This window comes from Canis lupus, chromosome 4, assembly GCF_048164855.1.
Source record: "Canis lupus baileyi chromosome 4, mCanLup2.hap1, whole genome shotgun sequence".
Lineage (NCBI taxonomy): Eukaryota > Metazoa > Chordata > Mammalia > Carnivora > Canidae > Canis > Canis lupus.
Genome location: NC_132841.1, coordinates 25210215 through 25231695, shown reverse-complemented (window position 1 = coordinate 25231695; position 21481 = coordinate 25210215). Strand labels below are relative to the sequence as shown.

The 21481-nt window shown below is 41.7% G+C and overlaps 1 protein-coding gene across 5 annotated transcripts in view; it reads right to left on the bottom strand.

Annotated features, from left to right (window-relative positions):
- The window catches only part of VCL (vinculin), a 115664-nt gene that overhangs the window by 9119 nt on the left and 85064 nt on the right, over nucleotides 1–21481 (bottom strand). For all 5 annotated transcript variants that reach the window (XM_072823657.1, XM_072823659.1, XM_072823658.1 and 2 more), the window contains exons 9-18: nucleotides 20374–20527; nucleotides 19510–19685; nucleotides 16053–16243; nucleotides 14051–14250; nucleotides 12771–12899; nucleotides 7648–7797; nucleotides 5179–5287; nucleotides 3758–4060; nucleotides 2378–2502; nucleotides 907–1092 (exon numbers count right to left, since the gene is read on the bottom strand). In XM_072823657.1, the coding sequence (XP_072679758.1) occupies nucleotides 907–1092; nucleotides 2378–2502; nucleotides 3758–4060; nucleotides 5179–5287; nucleotides 7648–7797; nucleotides 12771–12899; nucleotides 14051–14250; nucleotides 16053–16243; nucleotides 19510–19685; nucleotides 20374–20527 (1723 nt within the window). The remainder of the gene's footprint in view (nucleotides 1–906; nucleotides 1093–2377; nucleotides 2503–3757; nucleotides 4061–5178; nucleotides 5288–7647; nucleotides 7798–12770; nucleotides 12900–14050; nucleotides 14251–16052; nucleotides 16244–19509; nucleotides 19686–20373; nucleotides 20528–21481) is intronic.

Genomic DNA, 21481 nt, shown 5'->3' with positions numbered 1-21481 from the left:
CAGACCCAACACCAGCAAGGTCACAGTTCATTCCTTCTTAGAACCTGGGCTCACAGCTAACAGCACAGAAAAATACGGAGTTAAAAAACCAAGGTCAATTTCCCAGCCTGGAAAAACCCAAGATCAGCTGCCTGCAAAAGGTCCCTGGGGAACTGCATTTAATACAAGAGCCTGAGACGGCTGAGGGCGTGAAAAGGCAAATAAATGGTGGGAATGAAGATCTAGAAGGAAGCGTCATATGACAAACAGTTTAGAACTGAGGTAGAACTACATCTCACTGTCAGGCTAGCAATAATATTTAGCTCTTATCTAGAAAAACTACCATGCACTCTTCATCATTTAGGGGGATAGAGGCAAAAGTTATTCATGGGGCATGACTGCTGCTGCAGCAGCATCCACATTTTCACCAACCACGTTAATATTGACACTTTGAGATTTGTGGAGCTAGAGTTAGCCTGCAGCGGGCTGGAATTGAGGGGTAAGATGATTCTGAGAAAAAGAATAAAGCATGTGGCTTCTAAGACATCCATCAACCTGCTTTTATGAAAAATAGAAGGAAAACACAAACACTTCATCTAACTCGAGCAGAGCCCCCAGAAGACTACTTCACGATTGGAGCGCTGATAACTAGCAAGAGAGCATCTAAACACATTCAGCAATCCCAAGAAAGAAAAGCAATTTTTAAAAGACCCCAAGTGTCCAGGGTCACAGGAGCAGACACTTGCATGGACAGAGGAAAGGAACCCCCTCTCAAATATCTTACTAAACCATAAGTAAAAGGGCGATCATGTTATTGGCAACAGCAGGAACCAAGGCAGAGAGAGGGTAACCTTCCAATCAGACTCTTCTTCCTGGGCTGTGAGCTCTTCTTCATCCTATTCCAACAAGAAAAGCCTCCTTACTTACCTTGCTGGACCATTTGCGAGCCTCATCATGGAGCTGCCTGGCAGCCATCATCATTGGCTGGTTAATCACCTCCCCGGCTTTCTGCTCAGGGAACTCTTCATCCTTCTCCTCTGGTGGTGGGGGCCTGGGCGGAGGGACCTCACCCTCAGGCAGAGGTGGTTTGGGAGGAGCAAGCTCATCTGCCAGCTAAGGAAGAATTACTGGGTTGTAAGTAAAACCCTAGGAACTACTCCCTTCTAGAATTCTTTCCTTTTCCTCTAAAAAGCATCCCCAGAAAAGCCACCCACACTCATTCCATATAAGACCACCCACACTGAGCACAGGGACCACCTGCTTCAATCTCAACAGATGCATACTTTCTTCCTTGCTTCTCCATAAAAAGCCAAGAGCTACAGTTTTGGATGCATCCCAGGGAGGCACACATAGCACCACTTCTCTGGGACTGAAGATTCCTAGAGAAGATCTAATTTGTGGTCCTGATTGTTGAAGCCAGTTGCATAGGCAAGTTAACTTCTCTCCTGGGCCTGAGCTTTCCCGTCTGGCAACGAGGGGCAGCTAGACCAAATGATCTCTAAAATCCTGAGTCTAAGTGTCATGAATCTGCTGATCACATACAAAGCCAGGTCTCAGAATAGCCCCCACCCTGGCCCTCACCATGCACCAACAGCCCTGCTCCAGAGACTCAAACGAAGCTGAAGCATCGGAGGCTATGGAAGCACCGTGCCTTCCATTTTCCATCGGGCAAAATGACCCAATTCTGTCCCCAACCAACCTAGAAACTCACATCTTTTACTGACATGAAACATGGGAAAGTAAATCAAATGGCTGCCTTGATGAACTATTCCCAAAGTCCAGCTATTTCCAGTAGTGTTAGAATAATCACTATTTCCTATCCTAAGATTTGTATCTATAAGATATTGCCCAACTAAGACTCCTCTTCAACCACTGACCTATGGAAGAATAATTTATGGCACTCTGGGGATGCATCAAAAGACTTTAAATTATAGTTGGGGAAAAATAAGCTTTAAAAAAAACCAAAGACTATACTACTTTTATTACTAAAAAAAAGTCAAGGAAAGGAAAGAAGGTACACACGTCTAGCTACCTCAGTTTCACCACTGTCAGCTGGGAACACAAAATATCTCCACACCACCAAGATGATTTCCCCACTCTTCATTAACTCATCCAGGACCTCAGCACTCATCACACGCACATTTGCCAAAGCCAGCTGTTCCACGCTAGTGGGTCCCCAGCACAGTCAGCCAACCCACATCCCATGCATAAAAACAGGGCACAGGGGGTGAGGTGCTCTACTGATTTGGTAATGAAAAACAACTTGTGTGCCTAAGCTTCAAGTAAAAGCTAAACAAAGACACCTAGTAAATGAGGCTGCAGAGCACAGCTTACCTCCCTCTTGCTACAGTCCCAACACCCTCTGCTCAGTTCTCCCCATCATCCTGAATTTACTTACACGGAGCTGTTCAAGATCTGGAGGAGGAGGCGGGAAGTCAGGCTCCTGAGGTTGGAAGGCTTCTCTGACCTTGGCCACAGCTCCCAGGATCCGATATCCTGAGTCCAGGAAGCTCTTTTGCAGGCCTAAACATAAGACGCCCTCACTTTCAGCTGGGCAGGTCAGTGCCCTGGAGCACTGTCTGTCCAGCAGAAGAACTAGTTTCTATTAACAAAAGCTGGATGTGAAGCTGCCAGGAAGCATCACAGGCAGTGATTGAAGGGGAAGGGACGTCAGGGCAAGGCAGATGCCATAAGGCCTACAAAGAGCCAGAAGTGTCACAAACCAGCTAGTCCTTGTGCTGCAGGGTGCCTTCTGGCCTGTACAATTAACAAGTACTCAAGACGTTCCTGGGTGTGATCACTTTGGGCTCAGGTGGTGCTCACCACTTCTCCTATAATGATGAAGCAGTCAAGAGATAAGGCTGCCAAGTCAGAATAGGAGAGATGCTGGTTTCAGATGGGGCATACGGTCCCTGGAGGACGTCTCACCTTTCTCCCTACTACTTTGCTCAACCTGGCATTAAGTGTATTAACCCCTATGTTGATCAAATGCTGCTATGGTGTTCAGTCACCTGGGATTCAGGAATTCTACTCGAACTACTAGAAACTCCAATTAGGAAACGGAGTGTGTTCTTAGTGACAGTGGGCTGAAGGCGTGGGTAGGGATGAATAGGGCCACCCTTCCTTCCCACTCCCTTACGCTGCCTGGGTTACTCGGAGACAAGGCTAGACACGCTGGATGCTCAGAACACGGAGGAATTCAGATGTTTCTGACCAAAGAAGCAGTAACATCTTTAGTAATACTGGAAATGTGCTCAGAATTCAGCTAAAGAAAAATCTAGATTCCTTGGTGTGGGATCGGGATATTTACCAAGGAGATCTACAGGTCAACTTAAGCCCTCCAGATTTGGCAGAAACAGAAAATGTCTTACAGAGAAAAGACAGTTTAAGAAAAGCAGAAGAGAAGTTAATGCCAGTTACATAAGCTAAATGGTTGATAAAATGGTTTTCTTGCATCTTTTGAGCAATTTCCAAAACAATGACTAAACAGAGCCAGGAGCTATCTAGTCAGACAACATTAAGAAAGCACAGAGAAAAAAAAGCTGGCCCAGAGAAACTAACTCACAATAAAACCTGCCAATATTGGAGAAAATATTCAGTGTGATATTTTGGGGGGACATCAAAAGAGTGATCTAGCAATCTCAAACTACGGATCTGTAGGTTTTGCTCTCAGATACTGGACACGGTGGTTGTGGGGTGGGTGCACACCGTCTCAGCACCCTGTCAGCTTCCTGAGTTAACCTCTCGAGGGAGGTGAACCGCACCATGCATTGCTTACCAGGGTCGGAAATGTTTCCAGCCACAGCCTTTGCATCCATCACCATTGGGGAGATGGTTTTGCTCAATTCATCGGAGGCAGCTTTCACAGCCTCACGGAACTTAGGATCCTCAGAGTTCTCCACCTCCCTCTTAGCCACCAGCAGGATACGGTTGGCCCGGCGAGCGATGCTCGTCGCCCCGGCGACCAACATCTGTGGCTGAATGTTGGCCATGGCTACTTTACACTTGTCCAGGTCTTTTTTAATTGCTTCTTCGGAAGCATCCAACAGAGATTTGGTATCAATAGCTTCGTCCACCAGCCCTGTCAGGAGAACAGAAATGGAATTTCGTTTCTACTTTAGAAGAACAGCGGCTCAAAAACCCTGTTGTCCACTCGAGTCTCACGTGAAAATGTCACACCCAGAATTCTCTCCTTCAGCTCTGAGTCCTTCCTAAACAAGCAAAAGCTTCCAGATGATTACCTTAGTTCAAAAAAAGAGTGAAGATGTAGTCCAGGAGGCTGTACAGATTCACAACACTCATACCAACCGTGGTCACTGGCCTTCCCGAGTCGACCACAGGTCACCAGAAGCGCAGCAACATCAGGAGGATGGCGACTCAGGCCTCTGCGGCATCTCCACATTCTGCTAATAACATTTTCTCCCTTCCCTCCTCACTCACAGCCATCTGTTGCGTGCTGGCAGCTTGTAGTGCCCAAGACGAGCCACGCTGAGGATTCTAATAACCCCGGGCGGCTGTTTCTTGTTTCTGTTACCTCTCCTCCGACACCTCAGGAGCTCCACTTTCATCTCTGGCTGCCGTGGCTCCCGTCACCACAGGTTCAGCCGGGGAAGCCGGAGAGCCCGCATCCCTCCCTTCTGCCCTCCTCTCCTAGGCCTCCCTCCACAGACCGTGAAGAAGATTCGGAGGTGCCGCTTCAGTTGCATGGACACGCGTTTGCTGGTGGTTGGCTTCTCCTCTTTTTTAAAAAAACTACGTAGTTGATAAGTTGGAGGAAACTCTGAGACAAGGTGTATTAAATGGTAGCTATTGTGGTTCCTTGAAATGTGAACCCACTGAAAATGACAGGGCCGCTCACTGTGTCCGCGAACACCGCCTCCCAGCCTCTGAAACCAAACTCTGGTTCAGACGGAGCAAAGGCACTATTCAGAGAGGAGATAGCAGCCCTAACAATACACATCACACAGGGAGGGCAGCATTAAAATAAGAGGGACTCAAAGAGCCTCTCTTCATACAAGTTGCAAGGCTTGAATGAGAAGCTGCCGCTGCTCTGCGGCCTTAACCAGGGCCAAGTACACTGTCGGGCACGTGACCATCCCTTCCTCCAATTACAGCCCAGTCACATAACCGGTCCTGCTTGAGTTTCTGCGAACGCACTCCTCAAGGGCTCCACGGTAAGAGCTTGGCGCACAACCCTACCTGTCATTTTTTCAACATTATCGATCCACTGGTTCTTCATGGTCTCAAAGTGTTCGTAAGCAGCTTGATTTCCAGGATTCCTAAGTAAAATGCGAGCAGCTGAGACCACCTGTGGATGACAAAACAACCTGTAAGCCCCAGGGCGCCCTCGCACTGGGACACAAACCTTCAGCAAAGCTTTCCCCTCTCTCCACCTACAGATGGCACTAGAAAGCCAAAAATGGGCAAGCCTTTCAGGCCGAATGCAGGAACACTTGGGTCTCTGCAACCGCTCACCCGAGCAAAAGGTTTTACAGTCACAGGCTGATTCTGAGAAGGTACCAGAATGACAAAGTGGCGTTCACTTGATACTTCAGAACATATACAAAGTGACTTATGTTGCTGGGTCATAGGGCAGATCTATTTTTAACTCTTTGAGGAATCTCCACACATGGCTGCACCAGTTCACATTCCCACCAACAGTGCAGGAGGGTTCCCCTTTCTCCACATCCTCTCCAACATTTGTGGATACAGATGCAGTGAAACGCCAGGACACCTGCACCCCGATGTTTATAGCAGCAATGGCCACAATAGCCAAACTGTGGAAGGAGCCTTGGTGTCCATCGAAAGATGAATGGATAAAGAAGATGTGGTTTATGTATACAATGGAATATTACTCAGCCATTAGAAACGACAAATACCCACCATTTGCTTGGACGTGGATGGAACTGGAGGGTATTATGCTGAGTGAAATAAGTCAATCGGAGAAGGACAAACATTATATGGTCTCATTCATTTGGGGAATATAAAAAATAGTGAAAGGGCATAGAAGGGAAGGGAGAAGAAATGGGTGGAAATATCAGAAAGGGAGACAGAACATGAGAGACTCCTAACTCTGGGAAATGAACTAGGGGTGATGGAAGGGGAGGTGGGTGGGGGGTGGGGGTGACTGGGTGATGGGCACTGAGGGGGGCACTTGATGGGATGAGCACTGGGTGTTATTCTATATGTTGGCAAATTAAACACCAATAAAAATAAATTTATTTAAAAAATAAATAAATTTGTAAAGTTCAAAAAAAAGTGACTTATGTTTAGACACTTGATGTTTAAAAGAAATAAATAAGATAAAAGAAATAAATAAACACTTGATGTAGATTTTTCCATCTTAAAAAGCACCACCAAGAGAGACACAGCAAATTACTTAAAACTGCTATTTACAGATTTAAAAAAAAAAAAAAAAAGGAACTGGCTACAGTTCACAAAGTACTTCCACATGCATTATCTTACTGCATCCATTATCTCACAACACCCCTTAGGAAACAGGATGGGTAGGTAATTCCTCCAACTTACAGATGCAAAAACCAAGACCTAGAAAATGTAAGCGACTTGCTCAAGAGCTCCTGGCAAACCAGTTAGAGGAGCTGGGGAAGGAACTAACACTGCCCGAATATTTGGTAAGTTACAGGCTACACACATATCCTCTTAATCCTCCAAAATATCCATTAGGAAGGAATTCCCTCCATTTTACAGATGATTAAACTCAGAGTCACAGAGGATGCAAGTCTAAATCTGTCTCCAAAATCCTTACTCTTTCCATAGTTGGTATTTTTAATTTTCTGTTTCTCTTTTTTAGGAATCTCAGTTTTATACCGAAATGCCTATGTTCTATGTTCTATGTTTTACGGAAATTTTTAAAGAAAGTTACACATGTTCATATTTTATGGAAATATTTTTTAAAAGTTGGATATGTGTGATTTTTCAAGAGAATCTAATTTGTTAACATGCCACGTGGGCAAAAAAACAAACAATAAAGAGGTGTGGGTTTTTTCCATCCCTTCCTGCAAGTTCCCACCAAAGCCAGTATCACAGATGTGTAAAGCTCCTGATATACTAAAGGCACACAATACGTATCTGCCGAATAAATCAAATTTTTTAAATGAATTCTCTATAATTTGATTAGAAAAAAAAGTGCAAACATCACACTAAAAGATGTTGGACTGGTATTTTTAAGAATACTTATTACATATTAGAACTTCAATTCCCACCCAATTTGTTTTCTTTTGCTCCCACTCTACCAGTATACTATTCACAGCATACTGGCTATAATGTGGTTATATAATGAAGTAGAAAAAAAGAAAACAAGTTATGAACACAACCGGATTTTTTAAAAATATCCTCAAAGAGATGTGGGGAAGGCAGACGCTCTGCAATCAAAATAGACTTAACCTCTCAAGATTATCCAAATATTTCCCAAATTATGGGTGTGTGTGAGCAAGGGTTGCTTTACTACTTTTTTCTACTCTCAAAAGTAATCTATGATCATTGTAGAAAGCTAAAACAATACAAAAATGATTTTGACACTGTGAGTTTGTTTCTTTCATGACAATGTAGAGTAAGTGTTCAAAAATGTATAGAAACTATTCTATAATTGACCTTTACTGCACACTATACGGTGAGTACTGAAACAACGAAAAGTGAACAAAATTCAACCTGGGGTGTGAGTTCTCGGGCCGTCTTTACTGATGCCTGAATGCCTTCTACGGTGGATTTATTAGCAGTTCCAACAGCAGCCGCCTTCTCCGCTGTGGCACCAAGCCTTCCTGAATGGTGCTCAAAGTTAGCTGCCCTCTCATCAAATACCTTGAGGAAAAAACAAAGAAATTAGGAAAATTTATGTCAGTAAAAGAAGTCAAGAAGCCAAAGAAAAAAACTCTCTTTAAGTAGAGGCAGTAACCACTCAAGCAACAACTTCACAGATGACAACAATCTGGTGATTGCCAGGTCTTGACCTTGCTCTGTGTCCTCAGAGGTTTGGCCATAAGCATCACGAGTGCATGCGCACAGCCTACCCAACTTTGGTTTTGGTTTTTGTTTTTTTTTCCTACCCAACTTCGAATTTCAGTTCAACCAATGCTTACCAAGTGCAGACAGGATACAGAGCACCGTGTAGTCTGCAATAAGGAGTCCACAGACTTCAAAATTCCCTGTTCCCAAAAGTCTTATCCTGTAGTTTCAGGAAGACAGACAAACCCACCCAGGCTCCAGTGTAGTTGGCTGGGGACATTAAAGGCCAAGAACATCCTCGTCCTAACCTGAACTCCAGCCGCCTCAAGGCAGCATCCCTCTCATATCCATTACCATTAATGTTGTAAAAACTCTGCTCCTGACCTCCAAGGGAAAAATGATAGCTGGTGCTCACACTCAGGCCTGAGACTAGGGCAAGGAAGGCTGATTTTTATTACCCTGAATACAAAACCACCTACTGAATTGTTCATTCACCTCTCAAATTAAAAAAAAAAAAAACAAAAAAAAAACAGTTAACTTATCCTTTGATGTGGATATTAATGCAAGGCTGAGTATGATGAAGGGGACTATTTAACTCAGATAAAATGACAAAAGCTCTTCTGTCACTTGTTAGGGTAACAGTGCTTGAAAACACAAGGCATACCAGTGCCCGGTCAGGTTTACACTCTACACAGAGCATGTCAGAAACTGCCGACAGGATCCATCCTCTTCTATGCTTTCCCCCAGGGATCTACCTGCCCCACTGGGGCAGTTCTGACTCTTAGCAGACCATCTCTAAGCTCTAAAGGTCTCCTGGTTCAGCAGCAGGTTCCAATCGAATCGCCAGGGTGCTGGGTTGACCCACTCAAGTCTCTTGCCCACACTGGCCTCTTGTTTGGGTTCAGCCACCTGGGTTCTTGCCATTTAATGCTCAGAAGCTCTGTCTGAACCTCTGATCTCCTAGCCTCAGTCCTTGTTTCTTATCTTGGCTGGTCTCCCACCCCTGGATCTACAAGGCTTTCGTTTACCCTACTTAATCATCCCAATTCCAGCCCTGTCTGCTGCATCCTCTGATTTAACTGGCTGTTTGGCCTGCTTTTCTTATCACTCAGTCAAAATTTACTGAGCACCTACTATGTGCCAGAACACTGGAATAGGTGCTGAAGACACAAAAAATGAATAAGGCACAATTTCTGCAACTCAGGAGCTCACATCCTTGAGATGTAAAAAAAGGCCCATAAACAGATACTTATATTAGAGTGTATGATGTACAATCATAAACCTAAGCGCTGACATCATGGGAGCAAAAGGGAGCTTAAAGCTATCCAGGAAGTAAAGGATAAAAGGATAAAGGATAAATAGGAATTAGCCCAAAAAGAAGGGAAAGGTAATTAGAAACAAAAAGAACAGAGACAAGGAAGAGAGAAAGGACAGAGTCTGTAGGAAACTATAAGCAGTTAAGGGCTACTGGGGCATGAACTGAAAAGCAGACGCTTGTGGGAAACAGGCATAAAGAGAGTACTAGGAGCAGATCCTGGCACTCTGGCTTTATCCTATGCGAGAGGGAAGGCCTGCCAAAGGGCTAAGTAGTGAAATAGGGTCAAATCTGTATTTTTATTTTATTGGTGGCTTAGTGACAGATTCAAAGAAGACCAGTCACAGCTGTGCAGTCATTTAGGCAACAGGGGACAAGGATCAGAACCAGAGCTGTAGCAACATGAATGGAAAACGTAAAGGATTCAAGGAATATTTGTGAGATCAAATTAGCTTGCCTTAGATATTTATTGGTGTGGGAAGAGTCAATGGCGACTCACACATTTCCGAGAGAGGAGAGAGGGGGACAGTGGACAACACATGCTGACATACCAAGGAACCAGCAGAGACTCTTTCTACTAGTCTAAGACTCAGAGAACTCTGGAATGAAAAGAATAGCAAATCACCCTAGTCGAAGGGGACCATGAGCTGAACTGTGCCATGACCTAGGCTAAAGAAGGAAAACGGGTGTCATCAGCAAAAAGGAATAACACAAACCTCCACCCACCACTTCTACCTGGTCTTAGGTGCCTGACCCAACAGCCCCTTCTTCTTTGCTGCCAATACTTGCTTTCCTAGATTCCTCTACAGCTGGAGCAGCCATATGACCGAGTTCTAGCCAATGAAACATAAGCAAAAGTCTCCTGGAGGATTTCTGGGAAAGGCTTTAATTCCATTCATTCAGCACCAACAATGTGCCAGGCATTGTTTTAGGAACTGGGAATATTCATTCCTGCTTTGTCAGAAGATTCACTGACCATAGAGTTGAGGATCCATTTCTGGATTCTCTATTCTGTTTCATTGATCTATGTGTCTGTTTTGGGGTTGGTTGGTTTGTTTTTTAAGATTGTTTTTATTTATTCATGAGAGACACAGAGAGAGAAGCAAAGACATAGGCAGAGGGAGAAGCAGACTTCCTGTGGGGAGCCCAATGCAGGACTCGATCCCAGGACCCAGGGTCATGCCCTGGGCCAAAGGCAGATGCCCAACCACTGAGCCCCCCAGGTGTCCCTATGTGTCTGTTTTTGAGCCAAGAAGTCCAACGGTGGATGAATGGATAAAGAAGATAGATATAAATAGATATAGATATAGATATAGATATAAATATAGATATAGATATAGATATAGATATAGATATAGATATAGATAGATAGATATATACTACACAAGATGGAATATTACTCAGCCATCACAAAGGATGAAATCTTACCATTTACATCATGACATGGATGGAACTGAAGGGTATTATGTTGAGTGAAATAAGTCATTCAGAGAAAGAGAATTATGACATAGTTTCACTCATATGAGGAATATAAGAAACAGTGCAAAAGATCATAAGGGAAGAGAGGAAAAATGGAATGGGAAGAAATCAGAGAGGGAGACAAATCATGCGAGTCTCAACTATGGGAAAGAGGGTTGCTAGAGGGGAGGAAGACGGGGAAATGGGGTACCTGGGTGACGGGCATTAAGGAGGGCATATGATGTGAGGAGCCCTGGATCTTACATGCAACTAGTGAATTACTCAACTCTACATCTAAAACTAATGATGTTCTATATGTTGGCTAATTGAATTTAAATTTTAAAAAATTAAATTTAAAAAAAAGAACTGAGAATAAAGGGAGGTCTGAGTGGCTCAGTCAGTCAAGTATCTTCCTTCAGCTCAAGTCATGATCCCAGGATCAAGCCCCAAGTCAGACTCCCTGCTCAGCGGGGAACCTGCTTCTCCCTCTACTTCTCCCTCTACTTCTCCCTCTCCCTCTGCCCCTCTCCTTGCTCATGCTCATGCTCTCCTTCTCTTGCTCTCTCTTTCGCTCACTCTCAAATAAATAAAATCTTATAAAGATTTTTTTTTAATTTTTATTTATTTATGATAGTCACAGAGAGAGAGAGAGAGAGAGAGAGAGAGAGGCAGAGAAACAGGCAGAGGGAGAAGCAGGCTCCATGCACCGGCAGCCCGACGTGGGATTCGATCCCGGGTCTCCAGGATCGCGCCCTGGGCCAAAGGCAGGCGCCAAACCACTGCGCCACCCAGGGATCCCTAAAATCTTATAAAGATTTTAAATAAAATATTTAAAGAAAAAAAACTGGGAATAAAGTATGACAAAACAAAGTCCTTGCCTGCATGGCCTCTCAGGCTACTGTGAGGGATACAGACAAACAAAAAGTGAAGTAAACATGTCAAATGTTGAAAAATGCTGAGGAGAAAAGTAGGATATGGAGATTAAGAAATCCCCAGGGCTGGGGCTGGGGTTGCTATCTTAGGCAGTGACCCAAAAGTGGCATTTCAGTAGGAGATGAAGAAAGGGAATGAATAATACAAATAATTATCTATGGGAGGAACAGAGAGAACAAGTACAACAGCCCCAAGGTGAGAACACAGTAGACATAAACATGGCAGCCCGGGAAACAACACCAGGAGGTCAATGTAGACAGAGGAGCATGAGGGGTGAGGTCAGAGAAGTAGGCGGGAACCAGCGACCGTGGTGCCCCGGAAGCTTCGAGAACAACTCACACCAGCTCATCAGAGCCAAACATGCCCATCTCTTCCTTCCCAACTCTGCTTTCAGTGACTCCACAAACAGTCATGATGGGAATATTTACATCATGGAAATAAACAAGCTTTACAAATTAGGGTGTTCTGGTCTTTAGACTTTCCTGGAGTGCTGTCCTGCCAGCACATCACTGGCCTTACTGTTATTTTAAGGACGCTGGCTTCACTCTGGAAGAGGAAGGAGTCATCGGAAGAGGCTGAATATCTGAATGACATCAAATCATTTAAAAGGCTTGCCTTGAATTCTGTGTTGAGAATAAAATGTCCTAATAAAAGGGACAGTTATGACTGGAGGGCCCTACCCCTTGTTTCTTATTGCTCTGAACATGATGCATAGAGTTATAGCAGCCATCTCACACCATTAGGAAAAGACCAAGAAAATCACAGGTATGCCAGATCTCATGATGACAAACTGCTGAACCTGTCAAGGATCACCTATCTCCATGTTTCTTGTCACACAATAAAAAGAAAACCCATTTGTTTTTGTCTCTGATAGTCAGGTCTTCTGCAGCTTACAACTGAAGACATGTTCTAAAGACATTCCTAACTGATACACCTGATGACTAAGGAGGATGTGGCAAGGCCTTCCCTCTTCTGCCCTCCCACACTTCATCCACAATTTCCCAACCACTGCCCCTGATGCACACGGAAATCACATTTTGCCTTTACAAATATACAAATATATACGAGTGTGTGTGTGTTTACAGCTGGCCAAGAGAAGAAATGGAAGACCTCAGATACCCACTTCCTCCCTACTGGGAGCATCAGGAGGTGCAGTGGCCGCCACTGCCAACAGCTTGATGGGAGTTGTGGTATCGCTGAAAACATCTGACACCTCCTGAGTCATCGCCTCCTGCATCCGGGCTTTCAGATCCTTAAAAACATTGTTTACAAATAAAAATTACCAAAAATGTCCAAAAAGCACATCTGCCAATGTCCTCACTTCAGTGACACATTCATTCATTCATTCATTCATTCATTCAATCTTTCACTCAGTAAGTATTTACTATCAACTATGTACAAAGTACTGCGCCAGCACGGAACAGGTGTAAGATATGAATCCTATCCTCTAAGAGATCAGTGTCTGGTAGAAAGAGTAAGACAGGACCCACATTTCCCTGGAGACTGCTCCACCCAAACAAGAAATCTTACTTCTTTTCTTGGTGGCCTCTAAGAAATCATACTGAGATTCATGGGGAGGAACCCACAGAAGACCCTGAAATGAAATGAAGTTCCTCACCACTCCCAATGCTGGAGGAGCCTGATAATGACCACAGAAGCTATAAGGATGGTTGGGTGGACACAGTCCCAAATTTCTAAGCATTTTCTCACATTACAAGTAAATAACTTAATGATGGAAATTTCTTTTGGATACATGTTTTTTCAGTTAAGTTTCTGGAATAACTTGATAACCAGTGTATGTACCCATTTCTTAACACGAGTCTAAAGACGGTTCTTAGAAGTCATGAAAAGGCTCCTTTTTGTAGTTATCACACTTAGTCTGACCTAAGTGTTCTGGATTTATACAAAGAAGTCTCAGTCTCTCCCACTGTTTCTCAAGATGAGTAGCTCATGATACCTGAGATGATTTTCAGTGTTAGATTGGTGTTCTTATTTTAATAATTCCGTGTTTTCTTTTAAAGAATATTAGGAAAAATATAACTAGCTCATCAAGCTCATGATTTCAGGTTTATTATAAATTTTTCTTTTAAATAAATCCACCTAAGATTAAAAACGGAGTCCATTTTAAGAAAAATATGGACCAAATAAAGAAGTACAGGTGACAGCAGGGCAAATATCCCGAAAGAGCTCCCACTTGACTGAAACTCAGAAAGAAACTTCAGCCGCTGTCAAACACAAGGGAGCTTTTTCCTAATAAGCTCTGGACTTCCTTATATCCTCCTCGATCCACTCTTCACTTTCGCCAGACTCAAGAAATTATGTATTTTAAAAATCTCTCTGCCTCCCTAGTTTGTCAATAATGGTAAGCACACAGATGTAATGATATATGCTTCCAAGTTTTACCTTTAAGGAGTCTTGGAGCTGAGAGGCAAGTGCTCTCGCCTGAGGACTCTCTCCTTCCCCTCTGGCAGCAAGGTCAGCCAGCTGGGCTGTCAGCTGGTCCACCCGGTCACACTTGGCAAGAAGATCTTGGCGATATGGCCCCATCATGACATTAGCCAGACGATGCCCTTCGGCCACAAGCCCCCGGATGGCAGCCTGACCTGGATCCAGAGGAAAGCACTGTAATTCACGTAGACCCAAAGAAGGCAAGTGTGGTAAACTGCTGTATTGTTGGGGTTTTGTTGTTGTTGTTGTTTAATTAGTAACATTTTGTGGGGTTTTTGCCCCTCATAATAGAAAACTGTAGGAAATTCAGAAAAGTATAAATAAGTATAGATAATTCACCATAATCCTCAGAAATTGATACAGTTGAACATTTCCTTCTGGTCTTTTTAAAAACTATTCTACTAAAATGTATTAATTTTAATTCCAGTATAGGCCACATACAGTGTCGTATTAGTTTCAGGTGTACAATATAGTGATTTGACAATTCTGTACATTACTTAGTGCTCATCACTATAAGCATACTCTTAATCCCCTTCACCTACTTCACTCATTCCCCTACCTACATCCTCTCTGGTAACCATCAATTTATTCTCTATAGTTAAGTCTGGTTTTATTAGTTTATTTCAATTTTTAGTTCATTTGTTTTGTTTCTTAAAATCTACAGATGAGTGAAATCATGAGAGAAATGATTTGTCTTTCTCTGACATATTTCACTTAGCATTATACCGTCTAGATCCATCCTTGTTATTGTAAATTTTCTAGTTTATTTGATGCATTGCATGTTCCTATACAAATATACATTTCTCTTTTACAAAATTGAGATCATACTTTACATTAATTTTTCTTGCTTCTTTTATTTAATGGGAGCATTTTTCCACATCACTGAATATCTTTAAAAATCATGATCTAAGGGCAGCCCGGAAGGCTCAGCGGTTTGGCGCCTGCCTTCAGTCCAGGGCCTGATTCTAGAGACCCGGGATCGAGTCCCGCATCTGGCTCCCTGCATGGAGCCTGCTTCTCCCTCTGCCTGTATCTCTGCCCCACCCCCTCTGTCCTCTCATGAATAAATAAATAAATATCTTTTAAAAAAAAATCATGACCTAAAAAAAATCTATATAATATTTTATATTACTTATAATTATTGATCACATACATATTAAACATTTATATTTATATACATTCTTGTGTGTAATTCCTTAGAAACATGTCTAATTACTTTTTATAATGAATTCCTCTACGTCAAATTGCTAAGTCAATGAGTATGAACTTTTTTAAAGCTCTTAACATGTAATACTAAATTGCTGTTCAGAACGTTTATACCAATTTATTCCTCCCCCAGTAAATTATGCATCTGTCTGATTCCCCAACACCAGGAATCACCAACTTAAAAATTTATCTTTTTATCCAACAAATACAGTTAATGAAGTAAACAGATCTTTCAGCTTCAGATGGCTTGCTATCATAAAATGACCTAAATTCTTATAGATTCATCCCTAAAATCTCCCCAAAATCAAAATTCTCAGTTATCAATTCCACTGGTGACTATGTGATGCAAGAGCCCTTACAAATGAAAATAACCTTGGTACCTAAGTGCCTCTTACTTATTTTCAAAAATTACATTTAACTGGGTACTTTCCAATGACTGTAATAGAAATATAATAGAATAGAAGTATACACAGTTATATACTGAAAATAATTAGTTCAAAATTTCAATTCCAATCTAAGGACCTTTCTATTTGCCCATAGCAAGATCATTTATTTGCTAATTCTTTTTGATTAAATCACAGGAATCATATCAGCTACATTTGGAAATGGAGTCATGTTGTAGAATGACTTACTTACCAGGAGCTAAGAACCCTTTCTGCACCTAATTACAGACGAACAAGATCTCTATCAACATCTTGCTTATTTTCACTGAGACCAGTTTAATGAAGGTTAAGTGCACTTATGGCCTTACCAACACCCCGGTCATCCACTGTGGGATTATCAATCCACCGCTGTGCTTGCTCAATCTTGCCTTCAAGGTGGACAGCTGCCTTGGCGGGCCTGCTATTGGCCACAGCCCTATTAGTTTTGGTCTGCAAGTTCTGCAGGGCTGTGGCCACCTGTTTGGCCAATGCTCGGGCCTCTGGGGAATCTCCTTTGCCCCTGAAGAGAAAAAAAAAAGCCATCCTGTCACAGACACTATTTACACTGAGATGATTTTAATTGCTATACAAATGCTAATGAGATGATAAATTGCTAATCATTATTATTAGCTTAGTTTGGAAGGAGAATGGTTTATTTGGCACTAAATTAAGAAATTAATAATTTAAATTCAGATTGCATTATCCCAGTTAAAACATTAAATAGGAGATTGAGTCATTCTACCTCAATCAAGCTCAACCATCTGGTTAGCCGAGCTCAATCAAGCAACACTCAGCCATTGCAGAAAATACTACTTCCCTCAGGAACTAGGTGGGCTCAAGTAGCCATGTATGTTGTATAACAGTAGTTGAAGTAGTTGTAGAACTAGCTATAGTAGGGGGCACCTGTAGAACTAGCTATAGTAGGGGGCACTATCAGAGTTGGAACTCAAAGGACTATACTCTGGGCACCTGGGTGGCTCAGTGGTTCAGCGTCTGCCTTTGGCTCAGGTTGTGATCCCGGGGTCCTGGACTAGTCCTACACCATGCTCCCAGCTGGGAGCCTGCTTCTCCCTCTGCCTATGTCTCTACCTTTCTCTGTGTTTCTCATCAATAAATAAGTAAAATTTTAAAAAAATAAAAAAAAAAAGAACTAGCTATGGAACTAGTAGTAGTACGATCCTTTTTTTTTTTTTTTTGAGAGAGAGAGAAAGAGAAAAAGAGAGCACTAGTGGGGTAAGCAGGAGGTAGGGAGAGGGAAAAGGAGAAGTAGACATCCAACTGAGCAGGGAGCCTGGCTCAATCCCAGGACCCTGAGATCGTGACTTGAGCCAAAGGCAGATGCTTAACCAACTGAGCCACCCAGGTGCCCAGGAGTACAGTCCTTTGAGTTCCAACTCTGATAGTTACTACTGCAAACACTCCTATTATTTAATCCTACAACAACCCTATAAGGTAAACACCAAAGTTATCCTCGCTATTCAAAAAGCAAAACTGAGGTGCCAAAAGGTTGGACAACTTACCCAAGGTCTATCACTTTCTTTGGTGGACTCGGGATTCAAACCTAGGCGCTCTAACTTTTGAGTCCTCACTCTTAGAAACCTATATTGCTATCAAGTAATTCTCCAATCTTTGCTATAACTGATTAAACTGGTTATCTAACTCAAAGACAACAAGACCACAGTCAAGCAAGGTACCTAATTCCAGTATGGCTAAAAGTCACCTGGGATCTTAGTTTTAAATGCAGATTGTTAAATCTATCATCAAAAGAGATTCTGATCAAGTATGCTGGTGAGGGGTCCAGGGTGTACTTTTTTTTTTTACAACCTTCCCAGATGATTTTAAGGTAAGTTGTCCTTGGTCCATACTTCAAAAACACTACATAGTCAACTAGTGGTAGATCTGGAACTGGAAAGCCATACTATGCCTGGAACAGGTAGGTGAAAGCTAGACAAAGAACCCAAATAAAGTCAACACACAGAGTGAAGCAGACAGCATACCATACAACTATCAAGAGATGGAGGGAGGAGCTTGCAATTTCCACTAGACCTGGCCATACTTCAAACTATCAAGCTCCATTAGCTGCCTCTACATATTTCTAATAAACTTCCACTTTTTACTTGAGTTAGTTCCTTGCAACCAAAGAACTTCAACAAGACCATCAACACAGAAATAAAAAGAAAACCACAATTATGTATCACAAAGGGAGATTACTGCCCCCAAAACCCTACTCCAAAGACTTCAGGTTCTAACCACTATGAACATATACCAAGTCTAATGCATTTTATATCTCAAGTCTACTTAGAGAAAACTTCAGATGAATCTTCTCTGTCTCACCAATAAAAATGAAAATATTATTCTACCTGCCAGAATGACTAATTTAGATACTCTCCTAAGAACTCCTTTATGACTTTAAATCTCAATACCTTCTCCATTATAGAGCTGGACAAAGAAGGTTATTTATCATGGTTCTGATCATGGCTGCTCCTGCTCCCAGGAGTGGATCGTACTACTACTGCCAGGAAGCTATGTACATGTTATAATAAGGAATGATGGCATGTGACCACACAGGGACATTTGCTGTTGATACCATTACCATCAATTCTCTCTTCATCATTAAGAAACATAATGAGTACCTGATATGTATATGGAATTGTGTTAAGGTCTTTAAAATAGTTTTCTCCTCTCAGTATTTTTAAACTAATAAGAATGTAAACAGATTATATAAATAGGTTAATATTAATGAACATAGACCTAACTGCATAGACATTATATTGTACAATTGTCAAATTATTTATTTTCTCAGTCTAAACAATTCAGTCATCCCCAAATGATCAAGCTTGGTATATAATCAAACTTGAGCTATTATTTAAATTGGTCTCATCACAATTTTCTGCCTAAAGCGTGTCTATTCTGCTCCCACTCAGTTCCTATTTCATAGCCCTAGCTAGACAGGAATGTGCTTTTTTTTAACCACCATTGTCCTCTTGGTCAATACAAGACTTGAAAGAACTCCAAGGTGCCTGTCACAGAAAAAAGGTTAGGTTCTCCCATGGAAGAAGAGGAAATGAAATATGCAAGTTAAATGAAAACCCAAATCTCACAAAATACTTGACTACGGTAACCCCAGATAAGAGGCTAGAGGACTAAGGTGGGGAAGAAGAAACTTTTACTTCGACATTGTACTCTTGTAATGTTCTTTCAGCACGTGCTGCAGTTTGTTTAAGAGAGAAAAATATCAATCAAAAGAACAAAGCTACACCTCTTTCCTACATAATCAAAGTGGATGATGCCATGAAAGTCTTTAAACGCAGCAGCTGTGATGAGGACATCGTATTTAAGGATCTTTCATAATAGTTACATAAGAAATAACATTGCTGGGGAAAGAAAAAAGTGTCTTCTTATGCCTCCCCTCCCCACCCCCTCCACAGCATCTTTTCTTAGAGAGCCACAAAAATTATTTTCCTCATATGCCTGGAAATCGGTTATGCCACAAATATGATGTAGCAGAAAAAGTCCTAGCTTAGAAATTAAAAAGTAGATCTCAAAAAAGGAGTTCTTGGCATCCTAAATTTATTCATTTAAAACCATCTGACCAGCAATAAATCATTAACCCTCAGTTATGGCAATAATAAAATAGAAGTAATATCTGACCTAGCCATGTCATACAGAATCAACAGGAATATAGTGGAAGAATATCATATGTGCCTTTAACCTACAGCATTCAACCATCTACATGCCAGGGGGAAAAGAGAGATTAAAGGGCAATATCAGAAATTAAATACATACTGTCTCCGCAGATCTGCTAATTTAGAAGTCAGAGCAGATATCTCCCCAAGAGAACGTAGAATGTCATCCCTCTCTTTAGGATCATCACACAACTCTGCTATTTTCCTAGCTTCAGCCAAAGCCCCTCGAATCTGTTCTTCTCCTTCTGGTCCACCATTTGGATCTGCAAGCCAATTCTGCACACACAGAAAGGGGGAAAAAGCACACTGTGATCTCCTCAGAAACTATTTCTTTAAACTTAACAAGGCCATCAGAAAGATCTCAAAAGTAATCACAAGGCACACCAGTGATCACTTTTATAATGCTGATTCTTATTGTTTTACACAGGTTCTTGGCTCAGGTAAAATCAAATCTATCCTTCATCTGCTTATAAGTTATTTTTTCCATCCCCGTTAGAATAAATATTTTCACAAGCTTTATCTTATCTTTGGCTTAATCACACCTTATTAATTCACCTGCTCAAACATTTGTGTTTCTCTGTGAAATGCATGAAAATCATTTTACAGGAGTAGCATCCGAAAACTCTAACCCTTTAACAGTGCTATGACCAAATATAGTTATGAATTTTAACATAAAGAACAGTTTTCATATTCTGTGATCTCTACCAGGAACTAGGATTTTCTTGGTACTCAGAGTACATTCTTTTAACTGATCAAAGTATTCAAAATTAAGATCTCTATTTCAAAATAGAGATAACATGAGTCTAAATCTGTGGTGAAAGGGAGAGGTGTTAACATTGGTAAATGCCGAGAATCAGTCATCACTTAGAAATACTCGTTATCCACCCACAGTAAATAAGAAAGACAGACAGACAGAGATGCAGGATATTTATTTCCCACCCCTCCTGAAAATCATCATTACTACCTGAGCAGCATCAATCTTCTTGGCAATGCTCTGCTTTGAGTTGGTCATAGCTTCCAGCTTGCGGGCTGCATTTTCCACTTTTGCTGTGAGCACATCCAGACCCTGAGACACCTGCTGGGCTTTCTGCATGGCCACTGGTGAGGCTCCTTGTCCTCTGTTCAAAACAGATGTTGTCATTGCACTCTCTCAAATACTTACTGGCAAAATATCATGAGAAGCACAAATATGTCATTTTTGTTAACATGCTTGTCTTTTTCCTTTCCTCCAGCAAATCTGGGGTAGCACAAGAAAACACAGAAATAAAGCAAAACACCCAAATCATCTACTTTCTCCTTTTGCTTTTAAAAATATGCATTAGCTTCCTGGAACTGCATAACCACTTTAAAGACCAGACTGCAAATTTTGATAATAATGATTCTCCTCTTGATGGTGATTACATAATCAAGTCTGAACTTCAGGGGGAAAATGTGCTTGTGATCTTCTTGCTATGGAGGGTTTGTTACCATAGTAATGTGTGCTTTAAAAAAAAAAAATCCCATTAGATTGTCTTATTTATGGGCAAGTATACATCGAAAATATTTCAGGAAGTAGCATGCCCAGTGCTACTAAAAGCACACCAAACTGGGACCAAGCAGATCTGTGTTCAAATTCTTAGTCTTGGGACCTGTGAACCTTGTTTATGACAGGCTTTAGCTTTCTCACTTATAAAATGAGGACTGGGTAGGTAACAGGACTTGCCCAGCTTACCCAACAGAGTGGCTTCAAGCAAAAGGGTAAACTATAGAACACTGTGGCAACAAAGCCATACAAATAATATAACTACTGCTGCTATTTAACTGTCATTATTATTATAATAAACCTAATAATAATTGTAAATGTCTACCTTCCACTCCTATGCAATCTATAAATATCAAAACCAGTTGGTACTAAGGAGGAAAAAAGCACTGTTGGTGAGAAACTGGGTTTTTTTTTTCCATCATTCTCCTGAAGGACTAATTTTACTATTTTCCTCTCTCGGAAGTGGTACGCTATATTAAAAATAAGGTGCATCATTAGACACTTGTTTTCTCTTTGTAAGAGACTTCCCAAGTCATAACAAAGTAAGATT